The 22988-nt window shown below is 43.0% G+C and overlaps 1 protein-coding gene across 1 annotated transcript; it reads left to right on the top strand.

The window, feature by feature from the left end:
- The first annotated feature begins 1097 nt into the window (after positions 1-1097).
- On the top strand, positions 1098-22625 carry LOC306786863 (retinoic acid receptor alpha-A-like). The gene is made up of 9 exons (XM_079281763.1): positions 1098-2295; positions 14258-14412; positions 16025-16166; positions 17112-17272; positions 17786-17962; positions 18049-18253; positions 18474-18541; positions 20211-20301; positions 21331-22625. Exons 1-9 carry the CDS (start codon positions 2097-2099, stop codon positions 21582-21584), a joined length of 1452 nt encoding a protein of 483 aa, XP_079137889.1. The 5' UTR covers positions 1098-2096; the 3' UTR covers positions 21585-22625.
- Positions 22626-22988: the final 363 nt, after the last annotated feature.

Genomic DNA, 22988 nt, shown 5'->3' with positions numbered 1-22988 from the left:
TCAGCGACGAACCAAGATCCCAGGCTTCAATAAAGCAGTCGGGACATGTTGGATGGGAAACCTGACAGGTGAAGAAAAACATCCAAATAATTTAAGGGTTAAAAACCACCACACAACACCTAAATGCAATGCAAAATCCATAAGCATTTTCATCCACATGTTCTTTTCTGAGCATGTTTATAGTTTACTCTCCTGAAGGATGTCATTCAGAAAAATTGTAGTGCGTATATGTGTGTGTGTGTATATACATAAAATTCTGCAAATTATGCTTTGATTGATTCATAGCGCATGTCCAGTATATCATGAATATTGATGCATTGTTAGTATTTATATTGTTATCTATGTGATTCAAATAAAGCATCTCGCAATATATTAATAATAATGAGTATTGACAATCCATTTTCAATCAGTCTGTATGTTGTACAATTTTACAACGATTGCATGATTTTCTGCGATTAATCAATAATAAATTCAAAAGTAGTGTATTGCGCACTTTTATTTTAAAAGTAGTGCTATATGAACAAAAGTGCAATAACATTTGGTTTGCAAACACTTGAAACAAATAAGGTGATTTTTAACAGCAGTATTCCCTTTACACAGTAGCAGTTAAAATATTTCTTGTAAACCTCAACTTAAACATTAATGTAATCAAATCAAATATATATATCAGTTGTGGACATATTTTGAGCATTTACCTAAATTTAAGTATACTAAAATATACTCTATACTATACTGTAACTTACTATGTAATGGACCGTAATATGCGTGTATACACATATTACACACACACACACAGTATATTAGGGTGTGTATATATATGTTGTATGTCAGATAAGTACAACAATAAATAATAATATGTGTGATAATACCAATAATATTTGTTGGTAATCATGACAAAATCACTACTAGTAGTAGACCTACAAATAGTATAAGTTCTCTTAGTTGTGCACAGCAGTCAGAAATAGCCACATTTTGAAAGTAGGCAGAAAGCATTTTAGAGGAGGCACGCGCAGGGCAGATAGGTGGAGCTCTTGCGCAGCTGGTGTCACTCATCAAACGAGGGGGGGGAGAGAGAGCGAGCGAGAGAGAGGCCGTCGTGTACAGACCAGAGGGTACCACAGGACACTGCTGGCCGTGCTGCTGCTGGACCTCAACAACAAGCAACAGACATTCCCAAACTGGCTCGCGCACCTCCTCGACCCTTCCTCACCGTCGCCAATTTCACCTTCGGATACTCCGCTACTCGGACGTAAAGCGGCAAGTTCAGAGTCGAATACGACAAGGCGTATCGTGTTTATGGGCTGTTTGTCTCCCGTGAACGCTCGGACCCTGTGAACCGGAGCGAACGGAGCAGCGCGAGGAACCTCTTTTTTGTACTTTACGGGGAAAGCTACGTTCATTTACAACGTGCACGGATTGTTTAGGATAGACAGTACTGGTTGTGACACAGAGGAGTAGTCTGTACACTAAATAGACTGTTCGCCAGGCTGGCTACAAGGATTAGCAAGCGACACGAGAATTACATAATATCATTCTTGCTACTAAAAAAACAAAACAGCGCACAAACTGCTAGCGGGTGCGACATAGGACCCGTGTACGTCCGTAGAGACACGGGCTGTGGACGCTGAGGTCATTGTAAACTCTTGAACACACAGTAGCCTAATGTTACCGTGGGTCGTTTCCTCTTTTGAAATCTTTGTTGCTACAAAGCAACGAGGGCTGCCGCTCCAACTAGCACCACTGTTAAGTTACTGGCACTTGTAGCATTTGCGCTGTAAGAAGAAAAAAAGACTATAAAGAAGACTGCAGCCGTTATCTAAACTTCCGGTCGTGCTAAAACGACATAACGGACGTTTGGCAGTAAACCGCCTGTGCTCCTCCCGAGGGCTGAGCGGTCACCGGGACCGGCCATCTCTTTTTCTCTCCTCCCCCTCCTCCTACTCCTCCTCCCATCAGTCCGTTATGAAGATGTGAACTCTTACCTCCCTCCCCTTCCTCTTTCTCTCTTCGCTGTCCGGGACGCTTTGATCTTTTTTTCTCTCTCTCCCCCCTATTTGGTACAACGAGATCAAAGGGCGACTCCCGCCTCTCGGGGGATGTACGAAAGCGTGGATGTTGTGGGTTTTAGCCCCAGCCCGAGCAGCCCTAATCCCGGCTCTTTTCTGAGCATGGACTACTACCACCGACCCCCGGGGCTCGGGCCGGAGAAGGGACTGCTGTCCGGTGTGGGAGGACTCCAGCGTCCATTCGGAGTGTCCCTGATGAGCGGCAGACACTGGAGCGGATCCAGCCACTGTGAGTGCAAAACATAATTTTGGGACTCGTAACACAAAGTGACTGCAGGGCACACCGCAATTAGGCAGTGTGGATAATTGAATTTGTTGAAAAAATACCAAAGGGTTGTGGTGGTGCTTGTGCTTTGAAATATGTTGGCATGCATGGGCTCACTTGTTCCAATTGGAACACATGCCAGCCCCCTTTTTTTCTAGTTCCAGGTGCCCCACCGCCTCTTTTCACTCAACTATTAACTAACATTAGATGGGGAATAAACACACCGTACTATACTGTAGGAAGTAGTCATTCACTTTTACTTCACCAGCCTGCTGCTCTGCATGTTTCCTTATATACCGGTACTCTAGATTGTTGGTGGCTCACAGCATTCAGGAGCTGGTTCCACACTAGCTACTGGTCATGTTTACATCAAATGGATATTTCTACATGGAAAAATTGTGATGTCCCATCTCCTCTTTGGTCATTAATGTAGCTGTATGTCTGGTGCTGTGTGTTATACAACTCAAGAGTTTGGTTTATGTTTTCAGTGGAGCGACTCGAATGACCTCGGTAGGTCGAGGTAGGTCGAGCAGCTGGCCAGGCGCTCATTTACCAAATCTAGCCTTAACCCCTCCTGACCTCAAGCTCAGTGCTTCTCGGCAGCAGAGAATGAACCTCTAAGTGTTTACAGCGACTAAGCGGGCTTAAAATGCATAAAGGGTTCGTAGCTGAAACGTTTAGTCGATTCTTAAATTGGTACATTGACGGAAAATTTATCTGCGACTGTTTTGATTATCAATGAATCCACCAAAGTCATTTTTCAAGCAAAACTTCCAACTTCCATTTTTTAGTTTGTTTCTTTGTCCTGTGTAATATCTGTAACATAGTGAACTGATTGTCTTTGGGTTTGGGACTGTCGACCGGGCAAAATTCAATGTTGAATCTTGGGCTTTGGCTGATTTTGATTGGTGATTGTTTTATAGACCAAAACAATCAAGGAACCCTTTGAGAAACAATAAATGGTGTAATCAATAATTAATATGGCAGTTAATTACAACCCTAGAAGCATAAAGCATTACAGGTGTTATGTATACTAATTTAATTAACCTGGAATTAGAGGGCATACTTTATCACAAGATAAATATTACTATTCAAAATGAAAAGAAAATGTTATTTATGAGCATTATTGTATGACTTTTGATAAAAAAAACAACTTTGCACATTATGAGTTGATAATGGCACCGTCCAAATTGTTGTGACAGTATACATTTTTGTTTTGGCTTGTTAGTCTGTGAGACTATTTATCTCAGTGTTCCTGGGTTGGAAAGTCGGTCATTGTACACACTTGTCTTTCATATTTCATGTCAAAACTATTCATACCGGCAGCAATGCAAATTTGCAACTGTTGCAGCACCATCTCAATGAAAGGTAGATCCGTGTAGGATCCTATTGCCCAAGAGCAGCGTGAGGCGGTCTGTCTGGACAAAATTGTTGTATAGCCTAAGCCAGGGATTCCCAAAGTGGGTGCGCGAGCTGCCTCTAGCTTCCCTTTGTAAGATTTAAAATTAAAAACGTACAATTTAATAAATGCACTTGAGCTCCTTCCGGCAGTCTTGCCGCCTACCGCCAGTCGTACACACTAGCGAGCCTAGCTTGTGCAGCTAACGTCAGCTAACAGCGAACTTCATGCATTCAGCAACATTAATTTAAATATGCTAAACTGGCTGAAATCGGGGAAACTGTCAGGTGGGACATCTGAAGCTATCAGTGGTAAAAGAGGAGAGGGACAGAGAGACAGAGAGAGAGAGGAATCGGAGGCGAGGGGAACGGAGAGGTGCGTCGGGGAGAGACCGGGAGAAGAAATCGAGCCAGAGTCAGAGGAAGATGAGACGGAGGAGACCGAAAAAAGGAGGAAGGGATAGCACAGACAAATCGGGAGCACATCGGCCCATCGCGGAGTCAAGGTGAAAAAAGAGGAAACGAGGGTGAGCATCAGACTGGGAAAAAAAAGAGGAAATATGATGAAAAGTATCTGTGTCTGGGCTTCACTTGGATTGGCAACGCAGATTCCCCAAAGCCACAGTGCGTGGTGTGCAGTGAGGTTCTGGCTAACAGTCTGAAGCTCTTATTTACGTCGCCACCTGAACACCAAGCATGCCAGTGCAAGTCAAAAGCCCCTTACATTGTTTATATCGAAATTGGAGGAGTTACAAAACAGCCAAAAACAACTGCAGTCTCATTCATGTGTTGGGTCTATAAATGACGCACTACGGGCTTCATATCTGGTTACAGAATAGCGAGAAAGGGGCTACCGCACACAATCGCCGAAGACGTGAGCTTGCCAGCTGCCAGAGAGATGGTGGAATGTATGATTGGGGAGAAAGAAGCAAAAAAGTTAGACATGATCCCGGTGTCCAACAACACTGTGTCGCTGCATCGATGCTTTGTCTGAAGACATCCTGGCTACATTAGTCGCTCATTAATTGTAAATTAAATGTGATAATCTGCCTCTGAGCCTGTGCGTGTGTCCTCGCATCCGTATTGCTCTTTAAAAGTGACGCCTTGTGTAACTGAAAGTTATTGAAACTTTGTTGCAGTGTTTCAGGGCGTTTTCACACCTTCAGTTCGTTTGCTTTGTTCCGATTCAGGGATTAATATGATACAATGTTGCAGTTGCTCCTTTGTTCGGTTTGTGTTCACACTGCAACATTTAACAGCGGACTAAATCTTGTAAACTAACGCCACGCGCGAGCAAACTGTTCTCTCATTGGTCCGGTTTGTATGCGGCTGTAAATGGGCTCTGTTGCTTTTTTTTTTTTTTTTTTTATTAAGAGGGGGGGGGTGCGCGGGCCTAAAAAGTTTGGGAACCGCTGGCCTAAGCTATTGTAAGCAATTTTAGCAAAATGAGTGAATTTGAGTTCCCTCTGGTAAACAGTTAGGCCTTGTAAATGTCTAGAGCTTTTATTGTGAAAGGCATGAATGGAAGGAATTCAAGTGCCAATTCCAGCATGCGTTGGCCGAGAGGCATTGTGCACCCTGGACCGGGTTGCTCGTCGATCAAAAGAATAACACACACACACACACACAGGACCACCTTGCTGCAAGTTGACAGTGCCGCATGCTGGAGACAGTTGGCCCCGGTGTGAGACAGTAACCCAAGGGTGAGGATGTGGTGATGTCATTGCGGGACATGGCCCTTGCGCAACCGAGTTGAAGTCATAAAAAGACGAGCGAGAGCAGAGGAGTGGACTCTGGTCGGCCTGTGGGAAAAGAAGAAGGAAAGAGAGGCGTGTAGAAGCGAGAGAGGGGATTGCTCGTAAATTCAAGCTGTAAAGACAAGGAGGATTGCACCCAGTGTGTTTGTGTGTGTGGTTGGGGGGGACTCTTTGTGCGTGACTGGAATGAAGAGTGCACCATACAGGTTCAAAGGTCAAAGGCCGTACACAGACGCAGGCACGCACACACATTCAGCGCCTGCTCCGGCGACATGTAAGCAATGGCCTGGGGGATAGTGTGTGTGTGTGTGTGTGTGTGTGTGTGTGTGTGTGTGTGTGTGTGTGTGTGTGTGTGTGTGTGTGTGTGTGTGTGTGTGTGTGTGTGTGTGTGTGTGTGTGTGTGTGTGTGTGTGTGTGTGTGTGTGTGTGTGTGTGTGTGAGTTTGGGTGTGATCCAGTGCAATGAGTCACAAACAATTGGGAAGTGACCTACATCTCTCCCTCTCTTTATTTCTCCTTCTATCTGCACTGAATGACCTCTCTTTTCTGTCTGCTGGAGACACGCACGCACACACACACACACACACACTCGCAGTTTGTCTGGGAATGTGAGGGTATACTGACCAAGTTTGACCTGAGTGTGAGTGTGTGAAAACGGGAGGACGGACGGACGGTTGTGTGTCAGCGTTTGCATCTAGGTGTCTTTATGTTGTGTGTGTGTGTGTGTGTGTGTGTGTGTGTGTGTGTGTGTGTGTGTGTGTGTGTGTGTGTGTGTGTGTGTGTGTGTGTGTGTGTGTGTGTGTGTGTGTGTGTGTGTGTGTGTGTGTGTGTGTGTGGGATCGTCAGATGACTGCTAAAAGAGCGGCAGTGGAAAGCTGGTTATTAATTAATTTGCTCTAGTCAGAGTCCTCTGGCATGGCACGTCCTCGTCTCTATTTGACTAAGAAGGATTTTCTTCTCATGTCACATCTTGACAACTCATATATTTATTAGAGACGGGATAAAGAAGAAAGAGAAACTACTATGGCTGCTATTGTGGCACCGTGTAGAATTCCTAAAACTTCAACACAGCATCAATACAACAGCACTGCACGGGCTGCCATTGCTGTTTGGGTGTGCATTTTCCTGTAGTGTGACTTGCATAGGGTCGCACAATTATGGGGAATAGTCAAGGTTAAACTTTCCATGGTAATTAACAGGAATTTATATATAATTTGTGGGAATTGAATAGAAAACTACAGGAATAAAATGGAAATGTAGGGGGTTGTTTGTCCAGGCTGTATTTAGTGTGTTATGTCCATAGACTAGTACAGTGATTCTTAACCCATGATTGGGCCGCGAGCGCCACCTAGAGGGCCGCGAAAAACTTTCAGTTTTGCACCTGTGGGCCGCGAGGGCCGCGGGACCGCATAGGTTATCAATTGAAGACACCAGAGAAGTTATGGATAAGTTATTAAAAAGAAAAAATGAAGACGACAGTGGTGCCATACCCCCCAAAAGTTTAAATGTGTGCGCAAGTACAACCCTGACTTTCTTAAGTACGGCTTTGTGAACGGAGGCAACGAGGCAGAGCCGAGGGCTCAGTGTGTGGAATGTGAGCTAATGCTATCAAACGAAGCTCTGAAGCCTTCAAAAATAAAGAGACACCAAGCGACGAAACATCCAACGCTCGTGGGAAAGTCTGTTGGGCTTCTTGTTGTGTATGCAGGTTTACATACACATGATAATAAATGTCTTTGTGATCATCACATTGTATCATCTCATTTATTTAACAAGGGTTTTGCCTGTTCAACACCGGCATCCTCGATCCCCTCCCCTTCCGTTCCTACGGCTTGTTTGCGCAAATACGTCACAAAACATGTCCGTGTTTGGTATCCCAGCATGCCCAAAATCCTCTTCTTTGCAAAGAAATCATCGATTTTCTTTCATTTCTTATGGTTTCGCCACAAAAGGAGCCCACACACACTGTCCAAAGTCGCCATAACCGCTGCAAGTCGTATCTTGCAGCATTTCGACGGAAAAAGACACATTACAGACCCGACAACGTGCTAGCGGATGTTACCATGGAGCTACTGCCTTCAGAAAACGCTAGTGCTTATAGTACAAACTTTATTCTACTCTTCCATAAGCCGTAAACCAACGTTTGCGTAACTGAGCTATTCTCATTCTCGTTCGTGCGCTCGGTCGCAGCCATTAAGCACAGCAAGTCCGCTACTCACACACCATGTCTTCGACCATATATACATAGTTTTTGCAATTTGCAAAGGCTAAAAATAAAAGGAAAATAATATAATATCAAAATATAAAGGGAGAAACACCTTTAGTGTGTCAGCATATCATTTGGTTACCATGTGTCCATTTGGGTCTCCAAATATCCTTTTAGAGCTCCGCCTGGATCTCTTCATGGAAGAAACACTGTAGAATGGTCATACTTTGTCCAATCTTCTTCAAATTTGAGGCAGTTGTTCACTGATAGTGTAGTTACAGCCCTATACTGTCCTTTACCTGTACATATACAGCCACAGGCAGTTATTTATACTGAAAGATACTTTTTTATTTTATGGGGACAAAAATCTTAAATGTTTACTGGCTCCAAAGGCCCACTGCTCTGTTTCTGTATGACCTACAGGTTGTCTGACACTTTTGATGCATATAGTCAGAGTGGGCCCCGGGACACTTTGTACTTGAAAAGTTGGGCCCCGAGGTCAAAAAGGTTAAGAACCCCTGGCCTAAATAATAGCCACGCTCATCAAACTTTAATCAAAGTCCATGCGCTTATTAAGTGTTGTTAGTTAGTTGGAAGAAAGTCATTAACAGTGATAACAGATGTCAATGAGACTTAACAGCGTCTACAATAGTATGTTTGAGAACACCTTGTTAACTGTCCGGGAGGCAGAGGTCAGTGTCGTGATCCGAGGCCGGCCTCTAAGCTGAGAGAGCATGCTCTCTATTCAGGAACTGACCGCTGGTGCAAAGCCAGGACCGCCCGGGGAGACCATTAAACACTAGTTCACATCAGATTTGGAAAAACGGCTTTACCCCAGCGCTGGCTAACATGTAACGTTGCGATCTGACCTCAGGACACAGATCCGCGGCTCTGCCCCGGAGCAGAGACGGTCCAGACTTTGAAAATGTTTTAACAGTGCTTTATTTGTAGCCCCGGGCCAGAGTAAACCCCAAGCTTGGTGTTAACGTCTCAAAACAATCTGTTGTTAAAATTGACAGTCACTCGTCTTGACTTTCCCTTGACAAATGTAAGGCAGGTGTCACCGTGATCGTGCGCAGCATTCGCTTTCAACTGCATTTTGTTTTGCATTCCTGTGTCGCACAATGATAAACATCTGACCTTGCCTTTCATGCTGGGGAGGGGTAGAGAGGAGATCCAGGTCGTGATAACGGAAGCGGTGGAGGCGTCTACTGATTCAAGACTGATAACGCCCAGCGACACGGGCCACCACAGGGACAAACCAAAAGACATCTATTCGTCGTTTAAACATTTTGCCTCAGAATCAAGATCTACCCTACCTACATCAGGGTAACTAGTGATGACATACGACACACAAAGATTCTGGAGTCTATTCACCGATGAGATTAATTAATTTATTAAAGCTATTATCCTGTTTTGATTTTGAGTGAGTCACAAAGACGAGTCACCAATGTTCCTCTCCGTTAAAGGGACAGTCTGGTTGTTCTGAAGCGGGGTTGTATGAGGTACAGTCAGTGGATTACATTAGATAAGAGACAGTAGTACCAGCTCAGGAGCAAAGCAATGTACTGCTGGGGCGGGGCGGGGGGGGGGCACAGTCCTATTTTAGACACCTAAAAATCAATATCAGTTTTAAGTGTACGCTATATTTAGAGTATTTCACAGTAAGAGAAGAGGAGAGCATACTCTCTTTCATTTCAGTTCCCAGTCAGAAAAGGGACAGTCTAAAGCGGTGAACATATTCTAAATGTAGCGTACACATTTATTTGAGCTGTCTAAAAATGTTTTGCTGCTGTCCCAGTCACCAGCAGTGCATTTGTATTCCTGTCTGTTTCTCCATACTGGGGGTGTGCCGACCGCCATCTACTGTATCTCATACTCACCCACTTAAAAAATAACCGGAAAGATCCCTTTAATCCCATATCTCATATCAAAACACAAGAAAAAAGTCTTTCTCCGAACCACAACCTACAGCTAAAAGCTGTCCATTGTGTTTGAACAAGCTGGCGACTACGTCCCGCACGCACAACGCGGGAGCGAGAGGCGGTAGGAAGAGATTTAAAAAAGCGCACGGATGAAAACAAGAGTGAGGGATGCTTGGAAATATGAGGCGAAGAGCAGAGAGAAGTTTAAAAGAGGTCAGGCAGTGCTGATGGGGGAACTGTTGGCTAGCATATCAGTGAGAGGAGAGCAAAGACAAATAGAGGAGAGAGGGGAAGATGGAGGCATGGTATGATGGCCGAGCAGGAGGAGGAGGGTCGCCTCTCTTTATTTCTCTGTGAGTCTCTCTCTCTGCTCTATGTAAACAGAGCAGGCCAGTGGAGGGGATTTGAATCTCCTCCATAGTGGAATGTCTGGTATGGCTACTAAAGCAGGGGGAGGGGGAGAGGTGTGTGTGTGTGTGTGTTAGGTTAGGAGTTGTGGCTGGTATCTTAATCTGAGGGGTCACCTTAAAATGGGTCGCGGCCCATCTTTGCCTTCTCTCCTAACAAAGATAACAAACACTTTGACAAGATGAGCCCGCACACAGAATCAGCAGCGGGATGTTATGGTTTACTCAACACACAGCTGCTGGGGTGCAGCCCACTTGAACCAGGGTTACCATCGTGAATTAAAAACTGAAACCAAAAGGAAAAATAATAAAATAAGCACTGAAAATGTATTCAAACTCAACAATATAAACTTTATTACAATCGTCATAAACATAACCCATTCTAGGTGGGTTAGGGAGCAACGTTGGGTTCAGTGATCTCGCTAAAGGACACTTTGACATGCGGACACTTTGACATGCGGACAAGAGGAGCCAGGGATCGAACCGTTATCCTCGTGATCAAAGGAGAGGCCAGTTTATTTATTTAGTTCATTTCAGCAACAAGGAAATTCAAAGCGCTTCACATAAAACCTGAAAAGGCCGAGTGCAAAAGAAACACATTCAGGGGAATACAATTTAAAAAAACAAAACAAAAAATAATAATAATACAAACAATACAAAATTGATTAAGTGTAAAACTGTGCGGTGTAAGAAGGGATTTAATAAAAGTCACGGGTACACAGAAAAAATTACAACCCGCTCTACCCACTGAGACAGAGCCGCCCTGAAACAAACGGAAACTACTGAAAACATTCAAACTAAACCTTTCTGAGAACTTTAAATGAACTTTACATGAGCAAATTGACTAAAATTGAGCTAAAATGAAATCGAAAAAGGTCTAAACTAAACTGAAATTGAAAAGTTAACTAAAAATTACCGCCATGACGTTGTCCTGACAGGAGTAGCAGTAGGATTTACCGAACACAAATAATTTCATTTAAAAATGTTTAATCCCACCGCTGTAGTTAATTTGACTGTGTCAATGGCAACACATTCCCGAACCAGACCCACTCGTCCGTAACCTTGATTCCCACCTCACAGAAGCGATGCGTGATTAAGAGATTAGAGTTGGGATTGGATTAGCGTTTGATGATACAACATGGTATTGAGTACAAACAGCATATTCCATACAGTAATGATTTCAAAAAAATGGCACCCACCAAAAGTGAAGCGCAACATAAATAATTTCAACAAAGACGAAGCGTTCTTTACAGAGTCTTGTCTTGCATACAACATTTGACTCATCCAGCTGTGGTATCAGATGTAAACATAGACAGTAGTGCTTCAGGCCTCTCTGACATCCAATTTCTTAAAGAACTTTCCCCAGAGCCGAGGAACATTTTGAAGAACTCATTGTGTTTCCACCACCGGGACCAGGGTCTAATAACGTTCTGGGGACATTTCACGCCTCCAAAAGGGCGCTGGGTCGAGGGTTATTACTTTTTGAACTTGCGGTGCGGGATTTGCTGGGATGACCGTTACTGATTGGTGAAACACACACACAGCTTCAACTCCTGTACCGCTTCATTCATAAAACAAGGAAGTACTCTTATATCAATTTCTCTTTGTTTGAAAAGTGGTGTCAGCTAAAATTACCAAGAACGTCTTGGTGGAACCGCGTCTTTTGTATCAAAAGGGAGTGTGTCCATTACCATCGCCTGACACATCATATTGTTTGTACTGTCTGCATGAAGAAAATGTGGATTGCAGTACATATTTTGGATGGTCCTAAGAATTGTATACAATAAAAGTACTTTTTTTATTTTTCACTATGCATGCAACATTCAAAACAAATACGATAAGTTCCAAAGAAGGTTGTCATTACAAAGGTTACAGACAAATTGAACACAGAAATCAAACATTTACATGCTTCGGAGCCCATTATGCCACCTTCTGTGTACATCAATGTTTCCATTTCGGTTCAACAGCTCATTTGATTTTGTCACATTTTTGTGTGAGACAGAGACACAGCAGGCACGAGGCATATGTTGTCATATTTAATGACGTTGTCACCCTAACAGAATGGGGCAAATATAGGTTTGTGTTAAGTATTGTATGAATGCAAACTGTTTTTGATCCCAGTAAAAATGCCAACGAATATGGATTGAGCAGAATATTTACCAGATAAAAACATGTTGTGAATTTTGGAAACGATTACATTATCTATTTTACCTGAAGTTTGACGTTTGGATTTTGGACTGAGACAATACCAGAGATGAGGAGTTTTAAACTATTCATTACATCATTGTAGCTTGCTATTTACCATACAGACATGTATATGACATAGTGGTGTCACGGATCACGGATCGATCCGTGATCCGTTCGGATCAGCCCTCACGGTTCGGATCACTCGTGAACCGCGGATCAATAGAGTATTTTTATTTTTATTTTTTGACAGTGTAATCATCATAGTGTGTAATAAAGTTATATTGCTGCTGTTCCTTTTCAAGTAACAAGTCCCCGAATATCAATGCAGAGTGTCAGTGAACAGATATAAAGCAGTAGTGTGTTCACGTGAACGGAGCAGCTTAGAAGCATTTAACGGTGACGTCATGGCGAGCGGAGGAACGTCAGAAGCCGCGGCGTCGCAAGTTTGGGAACATTTTGTCTTCCCTGTAACGTATAATGACTGATGAGGGTGGTGGACAAAGCGTTACGGTATGTAGGCGTTATTTAAAGAGAAAGACACACGACAACGGCAAAACATCGGGCATGTCAGCGACGGGGACACTCCGGTGTAGAAAACAAAGGATTTCTAAATCTGGTTAAAGTGCTTGAGCCACGCTACGAAACCACTCACGCACCCACTTCAGTGTGAAGCTGTTCCAGGCCTCTATGAGAAGGAAAAGACTGCAGAGACTGCTTTCACCACGGCGGAGTGATTCTTAGTCCGTGCTGTAGACACGCCCCCTCTGTGAGCATCACACAGACACACACCTGGTTCAGGTGCTGACAGAAGTATCAGAGTGAAGCTAGACAGGCCCAATAGTAATATCACCACAGAAAGGTCTAGCCTCTCCCCAGACAATGGAGATATTCTCATCTTTTTGAAAATAATGTCACAGTAATGGTAAACATGATTGTGTATTTGAATGGCATAACCTGACAGGAAGTAAACACAGACCCAAGTTGTTGCCGAGCAGTTCAGTTCAGTGTAAACAGTGGAAGCAGCTCACTGGCTGTTTATTTCTTTCAGTATTGATCAAAGGACGAGGATATCAACTTACCTCATGTTTCACTTAAACTTAACAGAATTCTTGAATGTATTATTTTTATTTATTTATTTCATTTTGTTTCAAATTGGACATCTTCAATATTTTTGTTTTCATGTAAGACTATAGCCCAAAGTTCTTTGCGTTAAGTGTTCTTGAAGTTCTTTAATTAATAAATGGAAAGCAAAGTTATGTTTGTCTCCTCCCCTTTTCTTTGTTGATCCGAAAAATGATCCGAACCGTGACTCCTGAACCGTGATCCGAACCGAACCGTGAGGTTTGTGATCCGTGACACCCCTAATATGACATAACATAAGTATTCCTTTAACCACCGTGACCGAACCAGTTGAAACTGAGACCGTTGGTACGGAACTGTGTCGGCCCTGGTTAGTCCAGGGCTTGATAGCCTGTGCCTGTACCAGGGTTGCAGAAACAAGTGGTTCTGGATACCACCGAAGAGCTGTTCCTCTGAGCCGGCTCGCGGCTCAGAGGAAACAGGTTCCTTTTTAAATTATTATTAAATTATGTCTGATACAGCTGATGGCACAAACATGGCAGTTGGTGTTGAAAATATACGCAAACCTGAATCAACTTTGACATTAACCACGATGGATTAAAAATCTTATGAAGTATCATCTGGGCTACGTACGGTGACTATAAAAAGGGTGATCCACTGACGCAAAACCTCTGCTAATTTTGTTCAGTTTTTCGGCTCCTTTCGCAACTTGTGCAAAGTTTATTTTTGGGTTGCATTACACATTTACAAAAGAGCTAAATGTGAGTGTTGATGCTGTCATCTATGACTGATGGCTAGCTCACCTCCATCCATTCACCTGACGCGACCCCTTAAACATTTGGCGCAGTTTCAAAAACATTCACTGCCAATAAATGAATGCAATATTTAAATATTCCAAATCGAATACAAACCAGAGAGATGTTGATGTCTGAACACAATGTTTCCCTTCCTCCGTCTCCTCCCGCAGCCATAGAGACTGAGAGCACGAGTTCGGGAGAGGACCTCCTCGTCCCCAGCCCGGCCTCGCCTCCACCTCCGCCCCGCATCTACAAGCCCTGCTTTGTTTGCCAGGACAAGTCCTCAGGATACCACTATGGAGTCAGTGCCTGCGAGGGTTGCAAGGTAAGCAGCTAAACACGTGAGTGGGCTAAACTTACACTGACACAACACTCACTCTGGGTAACGGCTAACAACTATTTTGACATTTGACTTGCATTGATTAATCGATTATTGATTGGACAAAAGTATTTTATTCAAAATTCAAAACTTGTCCTTCGTCTTCTTGTAAAATGCTCCTTTACTACATTAAAGACATGCAGCCATGCACTGTGAAAAAATGGGAAGTATGTGACTAATATGAATTTGATCAGATATTGCTTAAGTTTCTGTTGTGAAGAAATAAAGGATTCTTCTTAGACCGTCTCTGACTGACATCATGAAATATTCCAAAACCTCCAGAACGTTATGTTTACACTCCAGTGTCACTCTGACCTCATTTCAGCTAGTTAACGTCAGCTTTATCTGCCGTCTTTTGGGTTCATTTTGCCAGACAATGACTATTGTAATTCAAGGCACAGGTCAAACTGGAGCAACAAAATATTTGTCTTTTTGCTGTTGCCTACTGTACATATTTTTTGGGGACACCGGAAGGGGCGGGACTTAGCCTGTCCGTAGGTATATTTTAAACCAGGCTTCGCCTTGACAAATTTTACGATGAGGGTTCCTACATTGCTTCGTGACACAGTTTTAGGAAAAAGTCACAGACTGTGGGAATGTTTTACTGAAACAAAGTTGCGTGCGATTGGAAAACACCACCACTAGTACATTTTACCCATTGGCGGTTTCCTTGTCAGTTTGCCATTTTTTCACTCCAGAAATAAAGCAGACAGCATCACTTCAGACTCGTGGACTCAGTATATGAACTATAACTTATATAAGTAGGATATAAGAGTTATATAACTCAGTATAACTTGCGATGCGTGGACGTCGAGGGCAGAGAGACAGTTATGCGCTGCACTCTCCCCATGAGCCGCTACTATTGTGAGGCCAGATGTCTCTATCTTTGTTTTGACCAACTTCCTACCAATCACGCTGACCCGGGACCTTTGCTGACCTCACCAGAAAACAACTGCACCATCTAGTGGACTGAAAAAGTAATTGATTTGATTTTTCAAAAGAAAAAAAAAATCTTTTTATTTTTTTTTAATAGTTTATAAAATAAAAGATCGATACTTTGCGTCCGTGTATCGATACAATATCGCCACGCAAAATATCGTGATACTATGCTGTATCGATTTTTTCCCCCACCCCTAGGTAATTGTGAAACACGTGTCGGCCGCACCTAGAAAAACCTGAATGAAAAATAGTTACGTGAGACTATTATTTGCACAATGTGTAAGCGGAGAGGTTGTGACCTTTGTGCTTCCCTTGGGATCTGTAAGCCTCTTTGCCTCATCTAATCCCACACGCACACTTCCACAAATAATCTGTGGATGCAATTACTATTTGCTTTGATATCTGTGTGTGCGCTTGTGGTCATGTCCTTTTATAACACGCACTGACCTGCTTACCAGCTGCCCGGCAACAATCAAATGTGTTTGCAGCAGTGATCATGAAAAGTGCCAGTTTTGGCTCTGACACCAAGGTTGCTCCTGTTTTTATTGCACCTCCAAATGTTCTGTCCGTTCCCCTGCCGGTCATTGCCTCCATTGTTTTTTTCTTCTCTCCGCGTCAGGGTTTCTTTCGGAGGAGCATCCAGAAGAACATGGTGTACACGTGTCACAGAGACAAAGTGTGTGTCATAAACAAGGTGACGAGGAACCGGTGTCAGTCCTGTCGGCTGCAGAAATGCCTCGAAGTCGGCATGTCCAAGGAGTGTGAGTACGGTGATGTGGATGCGGTGCCATATTATTATTTTTTGCCAAATCAAAAATACAGATTTTTCACCTGTAGTGCTATTCATCAATCTAGATTGTTTTTCTGTGAGGCATCTCTGGCCGTAGAGCTTTCTGTCTTCTCTCCAGTATAATGGGATTATATGGTTCGTGGTGCTCAATGCGAAATAATAAAAAAAAAACATTTGAAAAGCTCAACAGCCGTGTCTCTTTCTGGAAATCTTCCTCGCAACAAGGTCTGTGGATTACCGGGAGTATCCGGGTCATGATTATTTAACACATCTCTACGCCGCTAAGCCTCCAAAACTCTGCAGCTCGCACCAAAACAAGGTCCATCGATGAATAGCACTACAGGCAGGAGATAATATATTTCGGATTTCAGGGGTGAACTGTCCCTTTAATTTTTGTTGTCATGCACAAATAAAGCAGAACCTAGTGCACTAAGTGACTTCAAGCAGGCAGCACAGTGTTTCAACCTTGATATTTGTCTCCCTCTGGTGGCCTTCCTCTGCTGATACATGCCCCACAAAACCACCGGCATTAACTCATAATAACCAGCGTCTTGCATCGCTGTACATCTGGGTTTTTTAATCTTAAAGGAGTAATCCAGAGATTTACTGTCGGGCTTCTATGTATACTTTGTGGATTCCTCTTGCAGGTTTACAAAAAAGAATGGGCAATTGATGCACAATATATTAAATCGCTCCAAGCTCCAAATATTCTTCTTTTCCTCATGAAGTAATCTCTTTTCATGAGACCCTCACTGCCTAGGATTTACAAGAAACTAAAGGCTGGTGAGAAGCATGTATGAACACGACAGGAGAGCTTCCAAAGAGCCGCGTCACTCTACTCGATTTCATTTAGTGAATTTTCTGCTTTTAACTTCCGAGCTAAATCTTCCGATCTTTCTCCACTCCCACCGTCCAGTGGTGAGAAACGACAGGATGAAGAAGAAGAAGGAGGAGAAGCGGCAGGGGGAGACGGAGATCTACGTCCTGTCAGCAGACACGGAGCAGATGATTGAAGGAGTCCGCCGAGCCCACCAGGACACCTTTCCCTCCCTGGGTCAGCTGGGAAAATACACCACGGTACACACAGCAACACCAACACGCTTACTTTAATAAAGAAATGCAGAGAGATCGTCTTAAAGCTACTGTGAGGAACGTAATAAAACAGTCTCAATGAAATACTGACTTACTGAGTAAACTAGACCATCAGTGAGAATATTGACTTTATATACATAGTTATCCTCAATGCTTGTTATCGGTGCCACCTGGGCAGATCAGACGGAATCATGCGTGTTCACCAGAAACGTCCTAAGCTCAGATTCCAGAGACGAGCCCACTGCCGACGGACTCAGATCCAGCTTCGCTGTCACACGCCCGCTGCAGTAAAATGAGATGTTTTCTTAAGGGACTCTGATTCCCAGAGACACTACTGCTTTAATCAGCAGGGACCGCCAAAATCAACACTAAATGAAAGTTCCTTGTAGTAACTTCAATAACTCTCACTACAAAAATAAATTCAAACCTCTAATGCTGGTTTCCTTACTGTTTGAGTCTCTCTGCCTTCTAAACCCCTACCTGACCCTGAACCTGCAGAGCAACAGCTCGGAGCACCGTGTCGCTCTGGACGTCAGCCTCTGGGACAAGTTCAGCGAGTTGTCCACCAAGTGCATCATCAAGACGGTGGAGTTCGCCAAGCAGCTCCCCGGTTTCACCACGCTAACCATCGCCGACCAGATCACCCTGCTAAAATCCGCCTGCCTCGACATACTGGTGAGTTCTCTTTGTCCCACAGAACGATACCCAAATGACGAGAAATGTACAGTTGTGCTACAGCGGGAATTTATCTCATGTTTCAGATTCTGAGGATCTGCACCCGCTACACCCCAGAAAAGGACACCATGACCTTCTCCGACGGTCTGACCCTGAACCGCACCCAGATGCACAACGCCGGGTTCGGACCTCTCACCGACCTGGTGTTCTCCTTCGCCAACCAGCTGCTGCCTTTGGAGATGGACGATGCAGAGACGGGGTTGCTCAGCGCCATCTGCCTGCTCTGTGGAGGTACTGCACCTGGTGTTTCTGAGGAATATGAAATAAAATAATGAATGATAGAAAACCGTGAGGGAATGCAGAGTTGCTTCGGTGTTTAGTGCTGTGGTGGGAAAATAAACGTGTAAGGACAGGAATTATTTTGTCTAATAGAGATGATATCTGTACATATTCATGTTCTGTGTTCCTACTGATATATTTAACGTGTGTGTGTGCGTATGCGTGTGCGCAGACCGTCAGGATCTGGAGGAGTCGGACAAGGTGGATGTTCTTCAGGAGCCGATGCTTGAAGCCTTGAAGGTTTGAAAACATACTCATTATTATTATTATTGTTATTGTTATTATTGTTATTATTATTATTATTATGGACGCACCGACCGATCGGCTGCATTGTGTGGTTTTCAGTCTCCACAGTTACGCACGCACGCACACACACACACGCACACACACACACACACACACACACGTCATCAGTGTGAAACGTTCTTCACTATTCGCCACAACTGTAAGTCCAAAATAGGCTGTGGAGGAACAGCCTTAAAACATCTGGAACAGCTAACTTATTATACCTTTTATACATAGGTATTATACTTCTTATAATATATGTCATTACACTTATTATATTGTTTTTCATTCCCATCAGGCTGCTCACAGTAATCCCAGTGAACGGCTCGTCTGCTAACAGCACAAAGTCTCTGCTAATGGAGGTCGCATTGACTTATGATGCGTTCAAGCTCGACTCACTAAATATTCGTAATAGGCGTAAGAAAAAGTATAACTGTATCATGATGTGTTGAAATGTAATCTTGTAAAATAGATTTTTTTGGCGAGAAACTTTAATAAATCCAGTTGTTTTAAAAGATGAGGCAATAAATAATAGATATTAGAGAGGGAACTATAAACTGTTTAACTGCCTAACACTGGCTCTAAGCAGCTTATATATATTTATTAAAGCAGCTTATAACATATTAATTAAAGCTAGTTTTAAATAGAAATACAATTATTTATCATTTACTAATAATTTGAGCTGTTTTTATGAAAATGATTTCTATAGATGACAATAAACAAAAATATTTACAGTGACTCGGGATGGTTGAAAATGACAATGTTAAAAAAGTCTGTCTGAAAAAAATAGGTTCCTTATTGTCAACAGTTAAGACACTCAACACTTTCTGACTTTCCCAACCGGCCTGTTAGTTCTTACTTTAGGTGTGTATCTTTAAAAGTACATTTGTTTTAGTTTCATATTACAGTTACATATTACATAATACAGCTCCCTGTAGTTTTAAAGCAAACGCAACAGGGTGTGATTGAGTCTAAATAAACTACAGTGCGTGTGTGTTCATGGTATTAAAAGAACAAACGTGTCACCCGGGGCGACAGTGTGCCTCACTGATGTGATTTTAGTCGTGTTTGGACAGCCATGGAGCTCCAAGAGTGTCAGCGTTTGGATTAACAGACAATTTATTATTGGTTTTGTTCTTTTCAGAGGATTAGTTGGCATTAAATGAGTTCACCAGATTTATCCTACAAAGGATGAATTTAATGATTTAAGATCATTTTTAAAATGATCACCATATGGAGCAGAATTAAATAAGAACACAACAGATACATACTTGTATGTATTTGTTTTTCCACTGTGTTTATTCAGCAGTGTCGTGGCATGCATGAGAATACTGTGAGTGAGACATTAAGCAACAATCAAAAGTCTGATCCTCCAGTAAAACACACACATCATTTATTATCAATAGAAATATTTAAATTTGTCTAAAACAACAACAATATATTAATCCACCAAACAATGTAGGAAGTTGTCCAAATGATGAAAATGAGAATGTTTCAATTCTTACACTCAAGCATCAGTGGTTAATGGTACGGTAAAATAGCTGCTTTACCAAGTATATATATTTATTTATGTTCATACATACTAACAAAAACATTTCCTCCATGTCTTCGTGTGTTGGCACAGCTCTACGTGAGGAGGAGGAGGCCTGAGAAACCCTGCATGTTCCCGAAGATACTGATGAAGATTACTGACCTCAGGAGCATCAGTGTGAAGGGTGAGACACACACACACAAATTACATGGGCGGAGCTACAGGCACGGGTAACGTGGTGACAGTCCGCTGCCTACAGTGTGACATATTTCCGGTAACAGCGACTTTTAGGTCAAACAAACAAACAGCGACCTTTCAGCCGGGAGGCCGCTGTTCATTTCCCGTGGGAAACAGAAGTCAACGTTGATTTATTTGTCACGTAACTTGCGTAATGTAGTAACACCACTTCCGTGGTAACCCAAACAGCAATCTTTTCCCAAACAGACCTAAGTAGTTTTGTTGCCTAAAACTATCGTTTCCTAACCCTAACTAAGTCTCACGATCTTTTCCTAAACCCAACGTAATATTTCACGATCTTTTCCTGAACCTCACTCAGTATTTCACGATCTTTTCCTGAACCTCACTCAGTATTTCACGATCTTTTCCTGAACCTAACTCAGTATTTCACGATCTTTTCCTGAACCTCACTCAGTATTTCACGATCTTTTCCTGAACCTAACTCAGTATTTCACGATCTTTTCCTGAACCTCACTCAGTATTTCACGATCTTTTCCTGAACCTAACTCAGTATTTCACGATCTTTTCCTGAACCTAACTCAGTATTTCACGATCTTTTCCTGAACCTTACTCAGTATTTCACGATCTTTTCCTGAACCTAACTCAGTATTTCACGATCTTTTCCTGAACCTAACTCAGTATTTCACGATCTTTTCCTGAACCTCACTCAGTATTTCACGATCTTTTCCTGAACCTCACTCAGTATTTTACAATCCTTTCTGAAACCTAACTAAGTATTTTTGTTGCCTAAACCTAACTGAGTTTCCTGTGAAGACAGCAGTTTATTTTGAAAAGACAGTATACATTAACGAGCGGACATTGACACGTGTTGCCAGACTTTCTTAGGAAAACGCATGAGAAACGAGGAGGAGCTTTCCGTAAGACATCATATAAACCGTCATATGAGGATACGTTGCGCCACACCAGGTTCCCCACATGACGACTTGTTCTCTCGTCCTGAACTTTTCTCCCACAGGAGCGGAGCGAGTGATCACGCTGAAAATGGAAATACCCGGCTCCATGCCTCCTCTCATCCAGGAAATGCTGGAGAACTCTGAGGGACTGGAGGGAGGGAAAGGAGGAGGAGGAGCAAAAGGTTGCGGAGGAGGCAAAGAAGAGAACGAAACGGAGCCCGGAAGCCACCATCCCAGTCCGTCGCCCGAATCGGTTTCTTCCCCGCGCCGGAGCCCTGCGCCCCGCTCCCCCTCTTCCCTCTCCCCCTCCACCTGAAGCTTGGCGTGAGGTTGAATGAAAGCTGTTAAACTCTGCTGAGAGGGCCGGAGTTCTTTTCAGACACCATGGTTTTATACATTAAATCCAGAAAAATAGACAGCATTTCCAAATGCCTAAAAGGTTAACTATACGCGACCGTGTGAACCTAAAGGAAGGATTGCAGAGAGACTGAAATGTGGATGGACTGATGAGGATTCCCTCTTAAATCATGCATTCACTCCCTCATGAAAAGTCATGTATAGTTTGCAGAATCACTGTGTTATATATATGTTGTATATACAAAAAAAGAGGACTGAAAGAAATTATCGGAGGAAGGCGGACTTATACAAGAAGTTATTTTCCTAAATGTACATGTGTATATACTGTATTTCCCCAATACAACTGTAAAGAGTTCTTCCTTCATCCTCTTCCTCCACCCCAAACTTCAGCTTTCGATGCCCTCACAGACACATCAGGGAATAATAGTAACCCTTGACGTAATTGTCCTCCACTGGAATCAGAAAGATCAACATTTATCAAAGACTTTTTACAGCTCGAGACATATGCGTTACATCTGTAAGTAAAGACGTGTTTAGTTTGTCTTCAGATGTAGCTTGAGCAACTCGAGTGACTTCACTCTGAAACATCAGGCATTTAGATTTCAAAGTAATGCGAAGTCTGCTCGGTGGCGGCCAACCTGCGATAGTACAAGCGGCTATCGCAAGAGTTTACCCATCGCTTAACAAACCCCCGCCGTGGCACCAGAGCTGCTGAGCTCAGCAGGATTACAGGTAACGACAGGTGCTGCCTACACATGTACACGCTGTGTTTTTGGTTTTTCGTGGTCCACACTGTTGTAGTCTGCTCACATAGTGGCATTGTCTCACCACAACATCCATCACTCCAACACTCTCGTCGGGTACTAATCTGTTTTCAGTGTTGTCCTCTTTGATGTACGGTGCAGTAAAAACTCATTGGAAAGTATGAAAAACACAGGGAGTTCAATAAAGAAGTCGGTTTTCTTCTTCTGTCGCGAAGAAAGGAAAAACTGTGTTCACTGTGAAATACCATGTCGTTTTTTGATGCTCACATTATCAGGTTAAAATGGCCAGAAACGTACGGATTTTTAAGTAAGCACACACGAGCAGCAGAAATGATCCTTTGGATATGATGTGCAAACATTTGCCTGTTTACACATCCAGCACACAGAAAGCAACATTAGCATTGACTTGAGGTGGTTTTCGTGGCTAATCTAATGAATATATACGTCGAATCACGCTCCTTTAGCTGTATTTCTTTACCTACTCCTGGGGAAAATATCTGACTCTTTAACTTCTACATTCTGACCTATGTTTACCAGCTAGTTGCTAACATTAGCTGTCCGGCATTTTTAGCTGGACAGGTAGTAATAAAAGTAATAAA

This window comes from Melanostigma gelatinosum (genome assembly GCF_949748355.1).
Source record: "Melanostigma gelatinosum genome assembly, chromosome: 13".
Lineage (NCBI taxonomy): Eukaryota > Metazoa > Chordata > Actinopteri > Perciformes > Zoarcidae > Melanostigma > Melanostigma gelatinosum.
The sequence above is the reverse complement of the archived record's forward strand: the minus strand, read 5'-3'. Positions and strand labels throughout refer to the sequence as shown.

Bases quoted from the DNA above. Each gene is read 5' to 3' on its own strand.
- LOC306786863 (XM_079281763.1), top strand. From the start codon at position 2,097: ATGTACGAAAGCGTGGATGTTGTGGGTTTTAGCCCCAGCCCGAGCAGC. The intron at 14,413-16,024 runs GTAAGCAGCTAA...TCTCCGCGTCAG, and splicing joins GTGCCTGCGAGGGTTGCAAG to GGTTTCTTTCGGAGGAGCAT. The intron at 17,963-18,048 runs GTGAGTTCTCTT...CTCATGTTTCAG, and splicing joins CCGCCTGCCTCGACATACTG to ATTCTGAGGATCTGCACCCG.